This window comes from Prunus avium, chromosome 7 (assembly GCF_965620075.1).
Source record: "Prunus avium chromosome 7, drPruAviu1.hap1.1, whole genome shotgun sequence".
Classification (NCBI taxonomy): domain Eukaryota; kingdom Viridiplantae; phylum Streptophyta; class Magnoliopsida; order Rosales; family Rosaceae; genus Prunus; species Prunus avium.
In genome coordinates, this window is record NC_142290.1 from 3,685,925 (window position 1) to 3,705,541 (window position 19,617).

Consider the following 19,617-nt stretch of genomic DNA (forward strand, 5'->3'; position numbering starts at 1 on the left):
ATATAGAAAACTACATGGAAGGCAGATGAAACGGCTACATAAAAGTGTGTATATGTTCGTTAAATCCTTCTATAGATGTTGTTCTCCAAATTGTTGGATATATAAAAATATAAAACTGGTTGTGTGTGTGTATATATATATTTGTTAAATGATTATGTTATGTGGCAGAAAATTGGAAACTCCTGTGGAGAAACTGGTGGAGGAATTTGAGACTACATGGAAGGCAGATGAAACGGCGCCGGTTGGTCATAATATTACTGCTACTAATAATAATAACAATAGTTATGGTAGGAAATTTGTAGAATTTTGCAGTGCCAAGGTTCTGCAGACTAGTGACATTTGCAAAACCATTGAGGAAAAGATTGCGGATGGGTCTTTTAGCCGCTTCACTTTCAACATGATGCTTGCCTGGGAGATGCCCACTTCTGCGGACGAAGAATCTTTCACGGTGATTGATTGATTAACTTTTTCCATTTTTATTGAACAGAAAAAATAGTGATCAACTTTGCATATGATTGTGAATAGTAGTATTTTTAATTACCTCCACCTCTGCTAGTTTCTTCGAACTATTCCCCTAGCCGTACCCTAAATCCTCTTAACCTTAGCCCTACCCTAAATGATGATTTTGTCACTGTTTCTAATTGCTGTACCTATTCAGCTTTGTAACACATGGTATTAATTTTTTCTTCTACCAGAATTCTTATTATTGGGATTTAATTATTTTTTGGTTTCGTCTCTAGTATTTCTATTGTTGTTGCAACACAATCTTTGGGGTTTTCAGGAGTGTGTGGCAAAGGAGAAAGAAGAGAAAAAAGTACCTGCAAAATTTTCTACAGAACAAGATGAGATCTCTCTGTTCTATTCCGACCTCATGCCACTTCTTGTAAGCTATATCAGTTCTTAAAATTTAATTTGCAAGCATTGATTTTTCAAGAACAAAGCATAGATGGAATTTTGGATCGAACCAAGTTTTGGTATGAAGTAATGGCAGTTGCTTGAACAAATAATCTTCTATTCCTCCTTGTAGTTGTAAGTATGTTTGTATTTTCTTATTCATGCTTTATGTACTGTCTGGCAGGTTGATAATGAGCAAGATGTTGGAGAAGATGCATTTGTGTGGTTGGGATCGCTGGTTCCACTAGTTGCAGATGTTGTTAATGGGAGATTTACCTTTGAAACTTTAACAGCACCTACAGGAAACCGGCTCCATTTTCCTGCCTATGACAAATTTTTAAAGGAAATTGACAGGTGATGCATCTAACCCTATATTGCATTTTTATGATGTATTGTAAGCATCTACACGAATAATATTGCTGGAGACACTCTTTAATACACTCTACGGCAAACATGCATTGTAAAAGACTAGCAGCTACGCATTTTAGACTAAAGAAAACAATAACACTCATTTGACATGCCCAAACTTAATCTAAATGCAGTCTTTGACCAATACTTGAATTTGAACCTTGTCATATGCAAGATTGATTACTGGAACTATCACATCAGTCGGATCTGCATTAGTTTTTAACTGTAGTTTTCCAGTCATACCCATTTATGGAGATTATCGAGGTTAGGAAGCCAAACATTGTGTAGTCTGATTAAGAATACATCAACAACCTGCTTGCAGACTAATTTAGTTATCTGCTGAGCCAAATACATTTAAACGGGGTAGCAGATGACAAATGGTAGTGTAACTCATAAAAGTATGCTTACATTTAAAGTTTTGAAAAGATTGTTTAAACTTTTTCCTTTTGTGTACTGTTTTGACTTTTGTAGATGTATAAAACATTTGCAAAAACATGCAAAGCCCAAGGGTGCGGAGCTTGCAGATGACGAATTCATTTTACATGTGGAGGGAACTGCTAGCACACAGAGAGTAGTGCGCCACATTGGAGGAACAAGTTGGCCTGGTTTGTTTAAAAGGACAACTTTGATCATCACAAACTTTTTTTTTTTCCCCAGAATTAAATAATTGCTTCGATCTGGCCAGCCATGAATTGGTGTTTTTATTTCAGGTAGGCTTACACTAACAAATTACGCACTCTACTTCGAGGCTTCTGGAATTATAACTTATGAAGATGCTCTTAAAATAGACCTTTCAAAGGATATGGAGCAAAGTGTGAAACCAGCTGCAACAGGGCCATGGGGTGCCCCACTTTTTGACAAGGCTATAGTTTATGAGTCTCCCAATTTGTAAGGACATATTACTCTGCATCGAATTTTTAGATACTAGTATTTGACACTGAAAAACTAAAACCTTCATAGTGCATGTTTTGACTCAACTTGTTTCATGCTAAATGCTGAAGGGTTTCTAGCCCTCCTTGTGGAAATTGTATGGATGTGACATCTACCTAACAGAAACACAACAAAGCAAAGTTTGTTAATTCTTGATATTGTTGTTTTGAATTACTCGTCTCACCAATTTTCTAGATCAGAGGGGATAGTTCTGGAGTTTCCTGAGGTAACAAGCTCTACAAGACGTGACCACTGGCTTGCACTCACAAAGGAGATTATGTTGATGCACCGTTTCCTTGCAAAGTATGAAATAAAATGTCCAATACAAGCATGGGAGATGCATGCAAGGACAATACTATCAATAACAAGGCTTCATGCAGCAAGAGAAATGCTAAGAATATCACCCCCTACACCGACAAGATTCTTAATTTTTTCCTTGTTCGATGAGTTACCAAAGGGAGACTATGTACTGGAAGAGCTTGCTGAGAGTCTAAAGAAGGTCAATAGCGGGCATCCATGCAGTGCTAGTTCCATTCTACGGACTATGAACATGTCAGAGTCAATCATCTCACGTTTAGATGTAACAGAAGCTGGCAAGGAAAGTATAAGTCCAACTGTTCAAGATGAAGACAGTTTCCTACTAGAAACTGCCATTAATCAATCAAGAGAGGAAGAAAAGGAAATTGCTATTGCCAAAGCTACCACAAAGGAACTGAAAGAGGAGGGAATCAGCGAAAGCACTACTATCTTTTTGGTAAGCATCTTACCCCCATCGATGTCACTTTACCCGTATGGATCTTTTTATGCCCTTCATTATCTTACCCTATATGACCATTTAAGTTACCCTTATAAAGATCTTCTGCTCACTAGGTGACCATCCCTAGTATGTTCCTCTCATATTTGTGGTGCACTAGTATGGATGTGGTTTTTTTAGATTGTCTCCTCACTAGGTGCACATTCGCATGCATCATTACTGTGCCCTTTTTTCATGTAGGAGTTACTAAGGCCCCTTAGAAATTCTGTGCCTTGGTTTGAAGAAGTCCTCACATGGGAAAGACCGTCAACCACCCTAGTTGTGATTGCTGCTGCTTTAATAGTGACTTACGAGTAAGTGTTTTCTTTAACTGAAGTGCTACTTTAGCTAAGTTGTGATGAGATTTAGTTAACAATAAGTTATTACTAACATTTAGGGAATGGGTTGGCAAAGCAATAGCAGCTTTCTTGCTGTGGCTGGTTGCAAAGATGTTTAGAGCCAGACTACAAAGGCTTGATACAAAATGCAATGAGATAGTAGTGTGCACTGCATCAGACCAGAGTACAATGGAAAGCATTGTTTCTGCTCAACATGGAATGCAAACTGTGCACGAAATGGTGCAAACGGCAAATGTTTCATTAATGAAGTTGTGGTCCATATTTATTTCGAAGGCTCGCAAGGTATTTACTGTGCCAAGCTATACATTTACTTCTACAACTCACTGTGATTTCCAGTTCTAACTATAGGGATATCAGAAAAGGAAAAGGAAATTAAGAAATGTGAGCGAACGAGAAATTATCTTAAAAGTATCGGAAATGTGAGCATAACATTGGCACCGAGATGAGTGACAGCATGCCGCAGTAATTTAAATATGAATTTGATGGGTACTTGGCAATTCAATTAATGGTTCAAATGTCAATGCTCATGTTATTGTCACTTTTTTCATGCTTATTTGAAGTTCTTGTCAGCGCATCATATTCTGCCGGTTCGCCAGTAATTTACTGTTGAAAAATTGTTGATTACTTATTTCAGTTTCATTCAACTGAAGTAATTATTGATTGTTATTGCAGCATGCAGATATGGCGATGATGGCAATGAGTGCGGTAGCAATATTTTTAGCAGTGGTTCCAATGAAGTTAGTTATAATGGCAGGAATATTGTGTTGCTTCACTATGACATTGGCATCGAGGTTAGGGATGAGCAAGGGGGAGAACCAAAGCAGCAGACGACTAAAAGAATGGTGGGATTCAATTCCAGTTATCCCTGTCCGTGTTGTCGATACTAAATAGACTTCTTCGTGCATCAGGTTTGGCACAGTGTCTCCCTGGAAAATGCATAGAAAAGAGTAGGTTGCATGTGTCCATTTGTAAATCATTATCAAAACCACACTCTATTTGGCATGATAATAATGGAGTTATTGTATAAGCAGCTTCTCTTCCGTCGTTCATTCAGTTACTACACACATCAAATATGATGTAACTGCAACTGCCACCACCACACCACCACTAATTTATAGATTGATAAAGCGATCAATTTTGTGCTTAAATCCTACTACACTACACTTTTACGTTAGCCAAACAAGAAACTTCACAAATTCCGTCATTTTAGTAAGATTAGTACATGTGATGGAGAACATAAGGGCATTTCTAACAAAATTAAAGTTTAAAACCACACGACTGGCATTCGACATGTAGGATAAACAAGAAGCACCATTTGTGATTTTAAACCGCCTATTTATTAACAAAACAACGAGTTGTACCCGTGTTCATATAGCAACAGGAGGTGTCAGCTTAAAGATGATCTGTATCTATTACAACAGCAACTGGTCTACATGTTTTTTTTTTTTTTTGCTGTTATAATTTTAAGATTCACAATGGACAGACTATCCCTGTAATTTAGTTCCGCCTCTTGAAAACTGTGAGTTAGAATCAAAGATGAGACTAAGTTTAGCGCATGAGGATAACCAAATAGTTACAAGGATCTGTCATGTCCAAAGTTCTGCCTTCCATGAAGTGAACTTTCCCTATTCTAATTTCTATCTACCTCATAAGAGTTCCTTGCTGCCCATCCCAAATTGCTTACTTTCTTGCCTTTTCCAGGTCCGGAAGATCTGTTAAAGAATCCAAAACCAGGTGTTAAAGAACATTGAGAGAGAGAGAGAGAGAGAGATGGAGATGCGGAAAAGGCATGTAGCATGCATAACGAAAGCAGCACTTTTAACACCCAAGACAGTTCATATGATTTTCTCTAATTTTTCCAAGAACAGACCGAAATCACAATGTCCTAAAATGCAGCGCATGCATTTCTTCTCATTAAAAGAGAAATGGACTCACTGAAAGTTGAAAATAATGGAGACAAAGTGATTGTAGGCTTTAGAGAGAGAGAGAGAGAGAGAGTGCTATGCATAGAAAAGCAGCAATGTTAATAGCCCACACAGCCTACATAATTCACTATGGTTTGTTTAAAAACACAATCAATTAGAAATGTCTTAAAATGCAAATGCACATTTCATCTTTAGAAGGACGACAAACAAAATTTAAACTCAACAATAAGAAAAAATGCCAAATGTACTAAAAGTCACACAAATTTTGGTTTCAAATATATCAACGTGACAGTTTATGTGGCATGCAATGCATATCGCACTACCCAAACCAATAGTAAACTTGGGAAACACAGGATGCTGCCACTGGCTTGCTGTCTATGCTGCCACATTATCTAGTGGAAGAAGTTTTGCAAATTCTTCACAAGGCTAACCAGCACACATGACTGGAATGATTTTAAAATTCAGGGAACGCAACCAATGCACATCTTTCTATAGAGAAACTATGATTAACATCTCCACAGGACAAATAGAAATATAGACTTACAGAGCATTCCATCATCATCACTGCTTCCACCATCTTGACCGACATACTGCAAAAGTAAAAAATCCATTTTACCTGATTAGATGAACTTAATTCAATACTCTATGATATAGGGTGTCAAATTTACCGCAGCATTGTCATCATCAGAGGCCAAATCAGCTGCAAAAGACCACGCAAAAGTTCAGTCAGATCCAGAAAAGTTTCTCTCAAGAACTAAAGTAAATTCCCGGCACATGATTCTAAAGATTATCAATTTAAAGGCAACAATAATACGGCCCAAATGGCATCCCAAGGCCAACCATGGGATTTCAAGTGAACAATAACAGCATCTTATAGATAGTCATACCCATTGGTATCTATAGCATGACAAGACCAGTGCTGTCATATCATCCTCACTAATGGTCGCCTGCTGCTACAGTTCCGGCTTGGATGTCCCATTGTGAAACCAAAGCTAATTCCAAATTTCTCAGATGATATAAATTCTTTTCTGTGAATAAATGCTGAAGCTCTAATATAATTGCATCTCCAGAGAGATTGCGTCAAAACTACCTGAGGTAGTTAGAAGCTAGGCATGGATATAAGAGTGATGGACATTTTTGCTACCACACATGACAGAAGATGGGTGCCAGTTTTTTATTAAGCATGTCATAGGTTTTCGGATGAGATACTACATGCCAGTTCAAAATGTGGTTTCTGAACTCATATCAACCTTATCGTAAACAACAAATACACATAAAGAAAATCAGTCTTATTTATCTAATTAATGTTAAGTAGCTAAAAAGAAAACAATCTAGACGGCATTTAAGTTTTCTATTTGAAAACTAAGAGGGGCTCGAGCTGTTAACCAGTAAACAAGTTATTCGGTTCCTCTCTCTCTCTCTCTCTCTCTCTCTCTCTCACACACACACACACACACACACACATCATAAGATGCACCTTAAAAATAATATCGTAAGTAACATTCATGACAATTCTGCACAACCTCAAACAATCTGATAATAATATGTTCCCCTGAATCATCTTAAAGGACTTCATCACGCCTAAAATGAATGCATCCAATCCTTAAGGACCAGATCCCCAATTTGTATAGCATATCATCCCCAAATGTTCGGGCACCATAACTTAGATGCTGATTTGGAACAGAAGGCAAAAAGTAGAAGTTAGAAGCAAGGTTTTTGGATGAGGATCAAATTTGGGGCTTCTTAGCTGGATACAGTCTGAAAATAGGAGGTACAAGGTTGCTGTTTTGTGCAATGCATACATGCAGAAATATTAATAGCCGACACAATTTATATAATTTACTGTGGTATGTTTAAGAACACATTCAATTAGAAATGTCTTTAAAATGCATATAAACATTTCTATCTTTTAGAAGGAAAACAAAACAAACTCAAACTCAAACGTAAGAAGCAATGCAAAATGTACTAAAAGTTTACAAATCCCTTGTGAACTTGACATTTTGATGGTAACCTAAGGATGTTGTTTCTAATTCTTACATCATTTTTGGTATATTTTTTTTCACTTTGACTCTGAGTGTTGGTGGGGTTTGTGGAATATGATATTTAGATTATCTCATCATTAAAACAAGACAAATTGCCTAAAGTTTCCTAATTACTTTTACAAAGCCTTACTTATACAGATCTTAATCCTAATATAATAAATTTGGACAAAGGATTTCCTCAGAACTTTAGGAACCCAAATTAAACAGACAACAAAAAAAAAAAAAAAAAAAAACTGACCTCTAACTAAACTAATCCTCAAACTAAAATTAAAAATCTAAATATTACTAATTTTCCCAGTCATGTCTTTAAAAGACAAAAATACCCCTGAGTGAAAATACTAATATAACCCCTACCTATAGAAAATCTTAATAAGGACCCCTCCCAAGATATCCCATTATAATGTGTAATCTACCAAAAAACAACTTTGCGTTAGTTTTGGAAGTCTTATGTCAAAACCCAGATAACAGACATTAGCCCACCTAGGCACGTATCTAGCCACTCACATCGGGGTGGGCAGAGCCATTTAGGTGGGGAAGTTTGGTGATGGGTGTGGGTTAGAGCTACGCTATTATTTAGGAAAATTTTTTCTGATTTGGGGTGGGCTGGAGTGGTTAAAGCAGTGACCGGCATGATAATGCAGGTTAAACTGCAACTTGTGGACTTGGGATTTATCAAAGACAAGATACGGCTGGCAGCAAATAAACTGACTTTTACAAGGAGTACGATTTGACCCAAAAGAGAGAAAAACAAAAGGAACGATGTGCAATCATAGCTGAAATAAAATCAAAATCTATTGAATAGAATCAGCTATGTAGTTACTCTCCAAAGAGTAAAAATGAGGGTTGATCTCATGAAGAAATGGTTTAGCATTTCATCTCTTTTAACCCCAAAAGATGCATTTCCCAACCAGATTGTATTCGAGGAACCTAGAATTGTTTAACAAAATTGCTGAACTGCCACCTAAATTGACTCTCTTCCCAGCATCTCCCTCTCCTCTCTAGGAAATATTAACAAACACAAGGTCACTGATCACACCTCTACATCCTTACAGCACAAAGTATGGTGAGAAGGTGTAGATACTCGATTGACTCTACAAATATGAAAAAGACACGTAGCTTGTGAATCTTTGCTTTCCTTTTTTCCAACTACTTGGAACTTTGGTCGTTCTCTGCTATCTTTATAATCTTCGAATAACGATAATTATGAGTGAATCCCTATGGCCTATTTGCTAAAAATAGAAGCCTATGAAAGTAAAGGTGCTAGGTTTTAGCCTTTCGTACACATCTTAGTGAGCAAATGAAATCACCAGATAGTGCTGCTTCTCTCCTTTCAATCTTTAACTACTGACTAGACAACACCAAGCACAGCAGATAGAAAACGCAACATACCTCTACTCTACCTACCAATCTAGGGCCTTTACATAAACAAATATCTCTTGAATTGTTGAGGAAATTTATTCCACCTCCTGCTTCACATTTCCCCTCCTGGCTCTTTTTTCACATACCATGGTTAGCAAAATAGTGGCAGTAGCAAAAACAACATCATCATCATAACAAGAACTATATTAAAGTTCATTTCTGTTTCACTCTTCACCTTGTAAGTCGCAAACTAGTTGCTAAAATTCATAACTACACAACCCAACAAATAAATATACCCAATTACAGAGGATATCAGAAATTTGCTCGCAACAAAAAGACTGTGATAACAAAAAATAAAACCAAGGTAATAAATAAATTTTAAAAAGCAGCTAAAATGAAATATATAAATACATTTGTTCCAAATGCAAGAGCAAAAATAACCCACTTCATGAAATGTTAAAAAAAGAACTCACAAGTAGAGTCTTCCTCGTCCTCATCACACCATTTGTTCCAATCAACCTTAATGTAAGGTGCAGGCTTCTCTTCAGTCTTGAGCAGCCGTTTCCACCAACCTTTCTGATCTTTCTGGATTGAGCAGAGGATGTTCCTCAACCCAGCTTTAGTTTTGCAACCATCAGGCGTTATTGGTCCGTAAAGGTCCAAAGTGAAGTGAAAGGGCTCGCCTTGGACTCCAATGGCGGAGAAGCTGAAGGAGCCCTGAGGCTCACACTTGATGTTGATGTCTTTGGCGTCGGGTAACGCCACCGTTAGGTACACCTTATCGGAGCGCTGGGCCCACAGAACCTCCGGGTGCCGACTGTTCACACCACAAAACATAACAAAAAAACAAAATCAAATAAATCTGTCTAATGTGTGTGTGTGTGAGAGAGAGAGAGAGAGAGAGAGAGAGAGAGAAGGAACCTCATTTTGGAGCGTGGCTGGGGAAGGGCAGAGATCGAGTGTACTCCGTACTGTAAGACCCAGTATAAGGCAATAAGGAATTTTCCAAATGGAAACTTTGAAACAACCCTCAACCCTAAAAGAATGTTCAAACTCGAATCAAGTACGGCCAACGGGTCAAATTTGGTCAGAGTCTCATTTATGGAACAAAACTTGACCACGGATTGTGGGGTTGAGCTTAGAACTGACAATATTGTACACGATCCGTTAACACAATACGAATCAAACGAAAATTTCAGTATTCGGGTCCGAGTTATCAGGTTGTGCTAGTTGTGTCGTGTCAATTCGCAAATACCCATTAACCCTTTAAGAGCGGACTGACTGCAGGAGTATTTTTGTAAATTTATATCTCCTTCTTTTTTTCTTTTCTTTTTTTCTCCTTCTCTTTCTTCTCTTTCGTCTCTTCCTCCCCATTACCCCGACTCTCTCTCTCTCTCTCTCTCTCTCTCTCTCTCTCTCTCTCTCTCTCTCTCTCTCTCTCTCTCTCTCTCTCTCTCTCTATGCCACCCTCTCTCTCCTCCTCCTTTACCACTCAGCCATGAAGTCCTTGAAGATGTCCATAGATTACCAAGGAATTGAAATCTTCTCAATTTGGCTTCAAGGTTGTAGTTTAGTTAGGTCATCCCCAATGGTTGGGGCTCTAAAAGGAGTTGATAGAACCTCATTTAGAGCTCCGATGGAATCTTTGGGGCTCTAAATGCATTTCTCCCACAATGGGAGGCTTTATATTCATGGAGGGCTCTAAATTTTTTTATGATGTAATTTGATTTATGTGGTTTTTTTTTTTTTTGGTTAACTATTTTACTTTAATGTTTGTTCATGTTATATTAGTTAGTTTTTTTTTTTTTGTGAACATTTCAACCAAAAAAAATCAAAATTTGGACAAAATTTGGAAATCAACATTTTATTTCATAGATACGATACAACAACATGGTTAAATTAAAACAAGATGCACAACATTAATTTGGTGGTCCTCCCAAAGTTGGATATGGGTCCCTTGCATTATGGCTTTCCACCTCTCTCTTATCTACATTGTCAGATAATAATTGTGGTAGCATGGTGATAGCTAGATATGGGTCCCCTTTGTTATGGCCTTTCATCCTATGCCATTTACATTTGTGAGATAATAATAGTGGTAGATGGATATGGGTCCCATTCATTATGGCTTTAGATAAAAAATCTCATCTCTTCATATTACATCTTACAATAACCGTTGGATCCAATTACCTCATATGAATCTCATCCGTATATTTGTTATATCTTAAACCATCATATCCTCTATAAATGAACAACCACCTTATTTTCATAACACACCACCTCCCAACTCTTGTATTCTCAATATTCCTTCTTCTACCACCGCACTAGAATGGCTGACAATGGATATGATAGCTCTTCTAGTGATGAGACAGGTGCCAAAATAATATTTTTGGAAATGTTCGAAAGCTACCAAAGGAAAAAATTAGCAACGAAGAAGGAGAAGGCCTCTATGGTTGTACACAGGGGTACATCGTCACGACAATACCAAGAAATCTAGTAAGTGCCCATGAAAACTTTTTTCAAAATTACTTCTCTAACCATTCGTTGTATCCCTCGTCAGATTTTCGTAATAGGTTTCACATAAGGCATGAGTTGTTTAATCGAATAATGGAACAAATTGTCCCTTTCGACGATTACTTCAAACAAAAACCTGATGCCACTAGAAAGCTCGGTTTCTCACCACAAGTGAAGATGACAGCCGCCTTACGTATGCTTGCATATGGTATGGCAGCTGACCTCAATGATGATTACTTGAAGATAGCATAGATCACATCATTTGAAGCTTGCAAGATATTTTGTCATGCAGTTAACAACTTATACGAAGCTGAATATCTCTGTAAACCAACGAGGGCGGACCTACAAAAACTGCTTCAAACGCTGAGGAACGGGGGTTTCCTGGCATGCTAGGAAGCCTTGACTGCATGCATTGGGAGTGGAAAAACTGCCCAATGTCACACCATGGGGCATACCCGGGCCACCATGGTCGTCCAACCATAATCCTTGAAATGTTTGCTTCTTACGACACATGGATATGGCACGCCAACTTCGGAATGTCGAGAGTATTTAATGACCTCAACGTACTATACAAATCACGTCTTTTTGATGACATCATTCAAGGACGTGGTTCACGGGTCTGATATTATCTGAATGAGAAACAATACAAGCAAGGGTACTATCTTGCAGATGGAATATATCCAAAGTGGAACACAACTGTCCCGTCATTTTAGGATCCTCAAGGACAACAACATCAATTATTCTCTAGTATGTAAGAGGCGTATCGTAAGGATGTGGAGAGAGCTTTTGGAATTCTTCAAGCTCGTTTTGCAGTTGTCACGAAGCTTGCATGCCAATGATACTGAGAAGACATTTGAGAGATACTGAAGACTTGCATAATTTTTCACAATATGATTATTGAAGATTAGCGTGACCAAGACGACATAACTCCTGCTAAGGACACACCATATCATGTGGAGGAGGCTCTAGTGCCACATGAACATGGATCACGCAATATACAAATAGAATCTATTAATCGAAGCATAATAAATGATCCAACTGCCCACTACAACTTTCGATATGATATCATTCAACACTTGTGGGAGTAATATGGAATAGAACTTTAATTGTTGTCTTTTTAAATTTAGTGTTGTGTGTTTAGAATTCAATAACTAAATTGCAATGTCCTTGAATTCAATCATTTCATTAAGTTAAACAAACTAGAACATTTTTAAAATAATAAAACAAAATACAACAGAATTTAAATAAAACAAACTATAACATTCTTTAAATAAAACAAATTGCTAAACTATTCTAGAAATCATCATTTTCTAGGGTTTGGGGACGATAGACTTCATCCTCAAAGTTTAGTGAACGGGAAGAACTCTTCGCGATAATAGCAGCTTGTTTCTATTGGACCCATTGCCTTCTCACCGAAGTTTGGATTGTGGCGGTTTCCTTAAACATAACCTTCAACTCTTTGTTCTCAATCGTACAATCTTTGTAAGACCTCATAATTTCTTTGAGCTCTTTATCATCATGAGATTACTCTTCCGCAACAGCATTTCTTTTTAGCTCCTAAGCTTTTTTGTGTCCCATAGACCTTCGTTGTGGGTTTGAGGTTTGTATGAGAGCTTGAGTTTCTGGAATGGATTCATATGGTGAATCATCATCTACATAACTGGATTCACTCATTGGAGAAGCGTTCATAGAAGAGGAGGATTGGAACCCTTCAAAGGGTTGCCACTTATGAGCATGTTGGACAACATTCCAACAGTGGTCAAGGAGGAATGCTTTCTTGGTCCTCTCGAAAAAAAGTCGTTTTGCATCAATAATCTACACATATTATATGCAAGAATTTAAATTAGTTGGCAAAATAAATTAATAAATTATAAAACTCACATTGTCCATTTTATTTTGGCCACTCTTGTTTAACCTTGCCACTTGAGTAAGACACTCAGAGAATTTGTTGCACATTTGGGAAATGTTCGTCCAACGCGATTTCAATCTCTTTGATGACCTAACTTCCTAGGCATCAAGATGAAATTGTATGAATTGATCCCTTATCCAATTCCACATCATTCCACTTGATTGACAATTCCCGATAATTGGATCTTCACTAATGATTATCCAAGCTCGGCATTGTTTGGATGTGGTCACCAAATTCAAGCCAAACCAAGTCAAGTGGGACTCAATTCTACAAGGTTTAGCCAAAACAAAAGATATTGTTGTTTAGAATAACAATAGTCAAATAATAAATAAATAGAATGGCAAGATCTACAAACTTGGCTTGGGGCCAGCCAAGGCGTGTAAAAGAATAAAGAATCCTCACTGCCAAAAATCAGCTGAAGTGTAGATTTCCTTCAATGGCAGCTGGAATAGTAAAAAGAAAGTGAGTTATTGAGCTGAGATTTTTTATCAAGCTACAGCAGCTGGGTTTCAGACCCTTGGGTGATATCAAGAAGGCCAAAGCCAAGCCCCACGTTAATATTTATGCTGTGAGTTGAAAGGTTGGCTAGTCAAAGCCAACCTGTTGCTGATCAGGTCGCAAGTTTCAATGGCATTGAAACAATTGGTTATATATATATAGTATTATATATATATATATATATATATATATATATATATATATATATATATATATATATATATATATATATATATATATATACTGAATTGGTTATATTATTGGTTAATATTATATATTATTTGAATTGGCTACCAAAAGGGGACTAGAACCTATAATCTAGAAGAACTAGACTAAAAAGGATTTTTAACTAGTTATTGGTGGGAACTTGACTTTAAGAGTTGGTTTGTGTATTTAATAATTTGAAGACTTTGAAGACATGGAAGAAGAAATGGAATTGTTAGCTATGGAAGAGAATAGAGAGTATGACTAAATAGTTGACTTGGAAGATGACTTGGGCAACTAAAAAATAAAAAATAGAGAAATAATGAATAAAATAAATTAATGAATAAATGCAAATTGAAATTAATAAATTAATCATAAACTTAAGAGAAACTTAACATAGGTGAATAAATTATACAAATAAAAAATTATGAGAGCACTAAGTTTAATTAAATAAAGAATATAGATTAATGAAAATAATTGGACTAACATAAATTAGAATTTGAAGGACTATGAAATAAACACAGAAAATAATATTAATTGGAAATATTATTAATTGTGGAAGCTTTGAAAACAAAGTAAGAACTTACAGAAATCTTAGTTCAGTGAAAGCAAGCAATGTCACGCAGGACACTCACACTCCACTCTCACTCACAACTATTGTAGTTGCCTCAGGTCTACAAACTCTGAGAGAACTTTGAAAACTGAAAGAAACTTACAATGCTTATTGAACAAAGCTTGAGGAAACTGAGAATGAAAACTCCTAACTTATAGCCTTGGCTTTCAAGAGAAGACAAAATAACTTTTGACTTTAACTTAAGTGAAAAACATTTAACTTAAACTTTGTCGGACAACTTTGACTGGAAGGAAAGGAAAGGTATCTGCTTTCACGTGGGTGAAAGGACTTTAACATCTGCTTTCGGCTACTTTAACTTGAAGGGCATGGGCATCTTTGAAAAACCTTTAACTTGTCAGGGAATCTTTGACTGGAAGGAAAGGCATCTGCTTTCACATGGGTGAAAGGACTTTATCTCTGCTTTCGGCTAATTTAACTTTGGCAGAGGCATCTTTGACTTGGAAGGCTTCAATCTTCAGAGAGATCATAAGGATCTTGACTGTCGGGCACGTAATCTGACCATCTAGGCTTGGGCTTCTGACTGAATTGCTGACTAGGCACTTGACTGGAAGAAGATTCTGACTTTGGACTAGCATCTTCATCATCTTCATCTTTCATTTGAGAAACTTGGGCAAGGCGCTGCTGTGCTAATTCTGTTAATTCTTTCTTAGATTTTCCTTTGAGGGAGGCATTTGAACTGCTTGGAGAGGCTTCTTTAACTGCATTTGAACTGCTTGGAGGCATCTGAATAGGGGGATAATTTGCATTGACTTCATTGATAATATTTCCTAGAATGACTTTGTCCCACCATTTGACTACATAATGGCGGTTCATAATCCTGGTGTCCCAATTAACCTGATAACTCCATTTTAGAATCCATGGAACCTTGTATTTGGCAAAGAAATGGAGAAGCATAGGGAAGAACTTTTCTTGCTTAGTTAATTGATGCTTTTGACTAAAATAATTAATTGTGGGCTGAAGGCCTACTGGAATGATTTCCCAACAGGGGCCAACAATGTTCCACCATTGGAGAAACCAGCATGGAAAATAGGGCTTAAATTTGGCATCAAAGTTCATAAACCATGAATGACTGAAATCCTCGTGCTGATGGAATAAAATTGTGTACCAGGCATCAATGTAGTCTCCATAATTATAAGTAAGGCCTGATTGAAGTGGTAATTGATCATAGGCATTTTTGCTCCAATGTTCTGGTTTAATGACTTGGCGTATATAAAGGGCATGAAAAATTGTGGCATCTATTTGTTTATCTTTAATGGGCCTAATATCTGCTGATTGGGATTCATAAAGGATATCCCTATAGAACCTCAATTGTTTCGAAGGATGACTTGGAAAATAGTGCATGTTGGGAGGAAAGAACTTCTTAGCTATTTTGGCTGGGTCATTCAAATCTTCTAAATAAGGCTCAACAACAAAAAGATGGGAATTGCTTTTGGGATGATATCTAGACCTTTGGACTGGGCTTTGAGGGCTTTGACTCTGAGAAGGCATAGGAGTATGAATAATAAAAGGGTCATATTGAGAAGTTAATGCTGCTTGATAATTGGGGCGTAGAGAAGGTTGGCTTAGAGGATTAAATCTATTATTAACTGGAATTGACATATAACCTGGAAAAGGCACAAGTTGGGCATTGGCTTCTGGTTTGGGCATCAGGGTTGCTGGCAGGACTCTGGGTTGACTCTGGCCTGGGCTTGATTGGCTTGATTGACTGTATTGCATTATTTGCTTGTCTTTCTTTTCTTTTTCTTTACTTGACATGGCTCTGGCTTTTTATCCTGTAAAAACTCTCTTGTAAGAAAATCTGGAATACTGTTTTCACTACCTCTCAAATATTCTAGCTCAAAATCAAAAACACTCAGAATTGCTTGCCATCTTGCAAAAATTTGCTTACTAGCTATATTTTTAACATCTTTTTCTAAAACATGCTTTGCAGACTTACAGTCAACACGAACTAAAAACTTTTGATTTAATAAATCATCTTGGAATTTGCTTATGCATAAAACAATGGATAAAATTTCTTTTTTAATAGTACTGTAATTATTTTGAGCTTGATTCCAGGCACCGGAATGAAAACGAACAATTTTTTCAGGAGACTCAGGGCTTATTCTTTGTTTTAAAATACCACCATAACCAATATCAGAGGCATCTGTTTCAACAATTTTAAAAGAATTGATTGAAGGAATACCTAGGCATGGGAGTGACTTGACATGAATCTTAATTTGCTTAACTATTTATGTATGACTCGAAGTCCAGGCAGGAGGATTGCTCTGGAGACGATCAAACAGGGGCTTACATAATTTTCTCAGATTTTGATAAAAATCAGAAACACAATTTAAAGATCCTAAAAACCTTTGGAGTTGGCTTTTTTCAAGAATTTGATCTGGGAATTTATCAGCAAACTGAATGACTCGGTTGATTGGGCTTATTTGGCTTTGGCTTATGTTGAATCCTAGAAACCTGACATTGACCTGGAATAACTTGATCTTCTTGGCTGAAATGACTAAACCATTAGATTGGACTATTTGGAAAAACTTATGTAAATGCTTCCAATGTTGTTCTATTGATTCGGAAAAGATCAGGACATCATCTATATATACTATGGAAAAATGACTGTAGGTATTAAAGATTTCATTCATAATATTCTGGAATTCACTAGGGGCATTTTTTAATCCAAAAGGCATAACATTCCATTCATAATGACCAAAAGGGGTAACAAATGCAGTCTTATATCTATCTGATTCCTTAATTTGAATTTGCCAAAAACCACTTTTCATATCGAATTTACTAAAAATTACTGCCTTTTCTAATCTGTTAACTAGATCTCTTTTATTAGGAATTGGGTACCTAATCCATTCTATAACTAAATTAAGGGGCTTATAATTGATAACTAGGCGTGGGGCTCCTCGTTCTAATTCAGCATTTTTCTGAACATAAAAAGCTGGACAAGACCAGGGTGACTTACTTTTTCTAACTATTCCTTTGTTGACTAGATCCGTGACTTCGGCTTTGCATAATTCCATTAATTCTTGGCTCATTTGAATTGGACGGGCTTTGGTTGGAATATTCTTTTCACTAAATGACTTGACATAAGGTAAAGTAACTACATGTTGCTTTCGGTGCCAAAAGGCATTGGGTAAATCAGAACAAACTTCATTTTTTTAACTTTTCTTCAAATTTACCTATTTCTAACTGGAGTGACTTGTCGGTTAACTGTTGTTCTACCCTTTTAAATTTAATTTCTTCTTTTAAAAAGTTAACTTGGCTTGTTTTACTCTGAATTAACTTAATTGACTTAGAAATAGCTGACTTTTGTAATGACTTAAGACTATGTAATTATGGCTTAGTTAAAAATTCAAATCTAACCTTTTCTCCTAATTGGCTTGAAGTGACTCCATCATATTCTACCTGAAAGGGATAGAGTAAAGAAATAAAGGGTAATCCTAAAATTACATCATCCGTGATATTCTGGATCAGGACAAAGGATGTCTTAAAGCATATTTTATTTTGGCATACATGGGCTTTTGGTAATTCATATTTTAACTTAAGGGCTTTACCAGATGCTGTTCCTAAAACTTCTTTTGACTTTTTGTAAAATTGAGTTGGAATTAGACCTTCCTGAATACAATTTAAATCGGCTCTTGAATCAAATAAAGCAATTGTATTTAATTCAAATTCATTAATAAAAATACTAACTCTGGAGTACCATTTTCTAAAATTAATTTGCTTAATTAGACTTATGACCTTTTCTTCTTTATCGGATAGATCTGGCTCAGACTCAGAACTAGACTTACCGAAAGGATTACTAGACTCTGCTTTGGATTCTAACAGACTAATTAAATTATGTTTAATTGCATAATTCTCAGTTTCTAATTTTTGGCTTATTTGTTTTAACTCTAAAATTTCCTTTTTAACTAATTTGACTTCTAACTGGAGATCCTGGAGGGTGACTTCTTTCTTTCTATTAAATCTTTCTAATGTGGCATTAAGGCTTATCTTAGGAGGCGTAGGGGAACTAGACTCTTCTTGACTTATGATTTTCCTAAGTTTTCTAAGATACTCGGATTTCAATTCTGGGTCCTGGACTTTGCTAATTAATTCGATTAATAATTCTTCCTGTTCTTCCTGCTTAGTTAAGACACAAATTGATTTATTTAAAATTCTACAACATTTATCCTTACAACCTAATTGGACTTCTGGCTCACTAGTCTGGGAACTGTCTGAACTATAGACATGTGAATTATCTGAAGGCATAGGATCCGACTCAGTGTTGGCTAACTCTAGGACTTTAATTAATTTGGCTTCTTCCTCGGATGCTAACTTTAACTGCTTAATTGCTTCTTTTACCTTACACTCATTAGCATAATGACCTTGCTTTTTGCATTTGTAACATCTGACTTCGCTTTTATCCGTACTTTTCTTAAAGTAATTCTTTTTACCTTGTCGGGGGCTTTTCCTAAAACCTTTTGAATAACCTTTTGACCATTTGCTTTTCCTAGGGGTAAATTTCTTTTTACTATAAAATTCATTATCATCTTTGAAATAATTTTTTCTACGAGAATAATGGCGTCTTTTACTAAAGCGTCTATCATGGCTTCTTTTGATTTGTCTAGACGGTGGGACCGGTGCTAGACCATATTGTTCACAAAAATTACCTAATTCATACTTGGCATTTTTACTATCGGCTTGGATTGATTTTCCTATTTTTAAATCTACACACATTTTCATACCGACTTGATTGATCGTACTAATTATATTACCGTAAGTTAACTCATCATAATTAATTTGACCTGATTCATTGCTTAGGACTGCTCTAATCTTATGGGCAAATAAATTGGGGAGACCATTTATGAACTTTTCTTTCCAAAAGGCTTGATTACTGTCATCTCTAAGCATGACTCTGGAAATGAAAACATCTTTATACCATCTAAAATCACTTAGCTTAGGGCATCGTAAATTACTTAACTGGTCATGAATTCTGGTTGTTGTACTACTGGGTGTTCCTATGAAATGCTCAATTATTGTATATAAAAGGACATTGACTCCATCTTCTATGCTTGTTCCTACTCTTTCATCTAAAATAGGGTAACCATCTTCATTAGTTTTAAAGGCATGGATTATTCTTAACTTGGCATCTTCTGTGAGATGTTTATCCCA

At 36.4% G+C, this 19,617-nt stretch overlaps 2 protein-coding genes across 2 annotated transcripts; one reads left to right on the plus strand and one right to left on the minus strand.

Moving 5' to 3' along the window:
* The first annotated feature begins 133 nt into the window (after window positions 1-133).
* LOC110757921 (ArgH (DUF639)) lies at window positions 134-4,411 on the plus strand. The gene is made up of 9 exons (XM_088244181.1): window positions 134-448; window positions 782-883; window positions 1,079-1,248; window positions 1,774-1,907; window positions 2,013-2,190; window positions 2,428-2,986; window positions 3,227-3,339; window positions 3,423-3,666; window positions 4,057-4,411. The coding sequence occupies exons 1-9, from the start codon at window positions 149-151 to the stop codon at window positions 4,273-4,275; spliced, it is 2,019 nt and encodes a 672-aa protein (XP_088100307.1). The 5' UTR covers window positions 134-148; the 3' UTR covers window positions 4,276-4,411.
* Window positions 4,412-4,698: 287 nt separating this feature from the next.
* On the minus strand, window positions 4,699-9,768 carry LOC110757897 (HSP20-like chaperones superfamily protein). The gene is made up of 5 exons (XM_021959644.2): window positions 9,632-9,768; window positions 9,184-9,527; window positions 5,978-6,009; window positions 5,854-5,899; window positions 4,699-5,096 (listed from the first exon to the last, which is right to left on the minus strand). The coding sequence occupies exons 1-5, from the start codon at window positions 9,634-9,636 to the stop codon at window positions 5,065-5,067; spliced, it is 459 nt and encodes a 152-aa protein (XP_021815336.1). The 5' UTR covers window positions 9,637-9,768; the 3' UTR covers window positions 4,699-5,064.
* Between the last annotated feature and the right edge of the window lie 9,849 nt (window positions 9,769-19,617).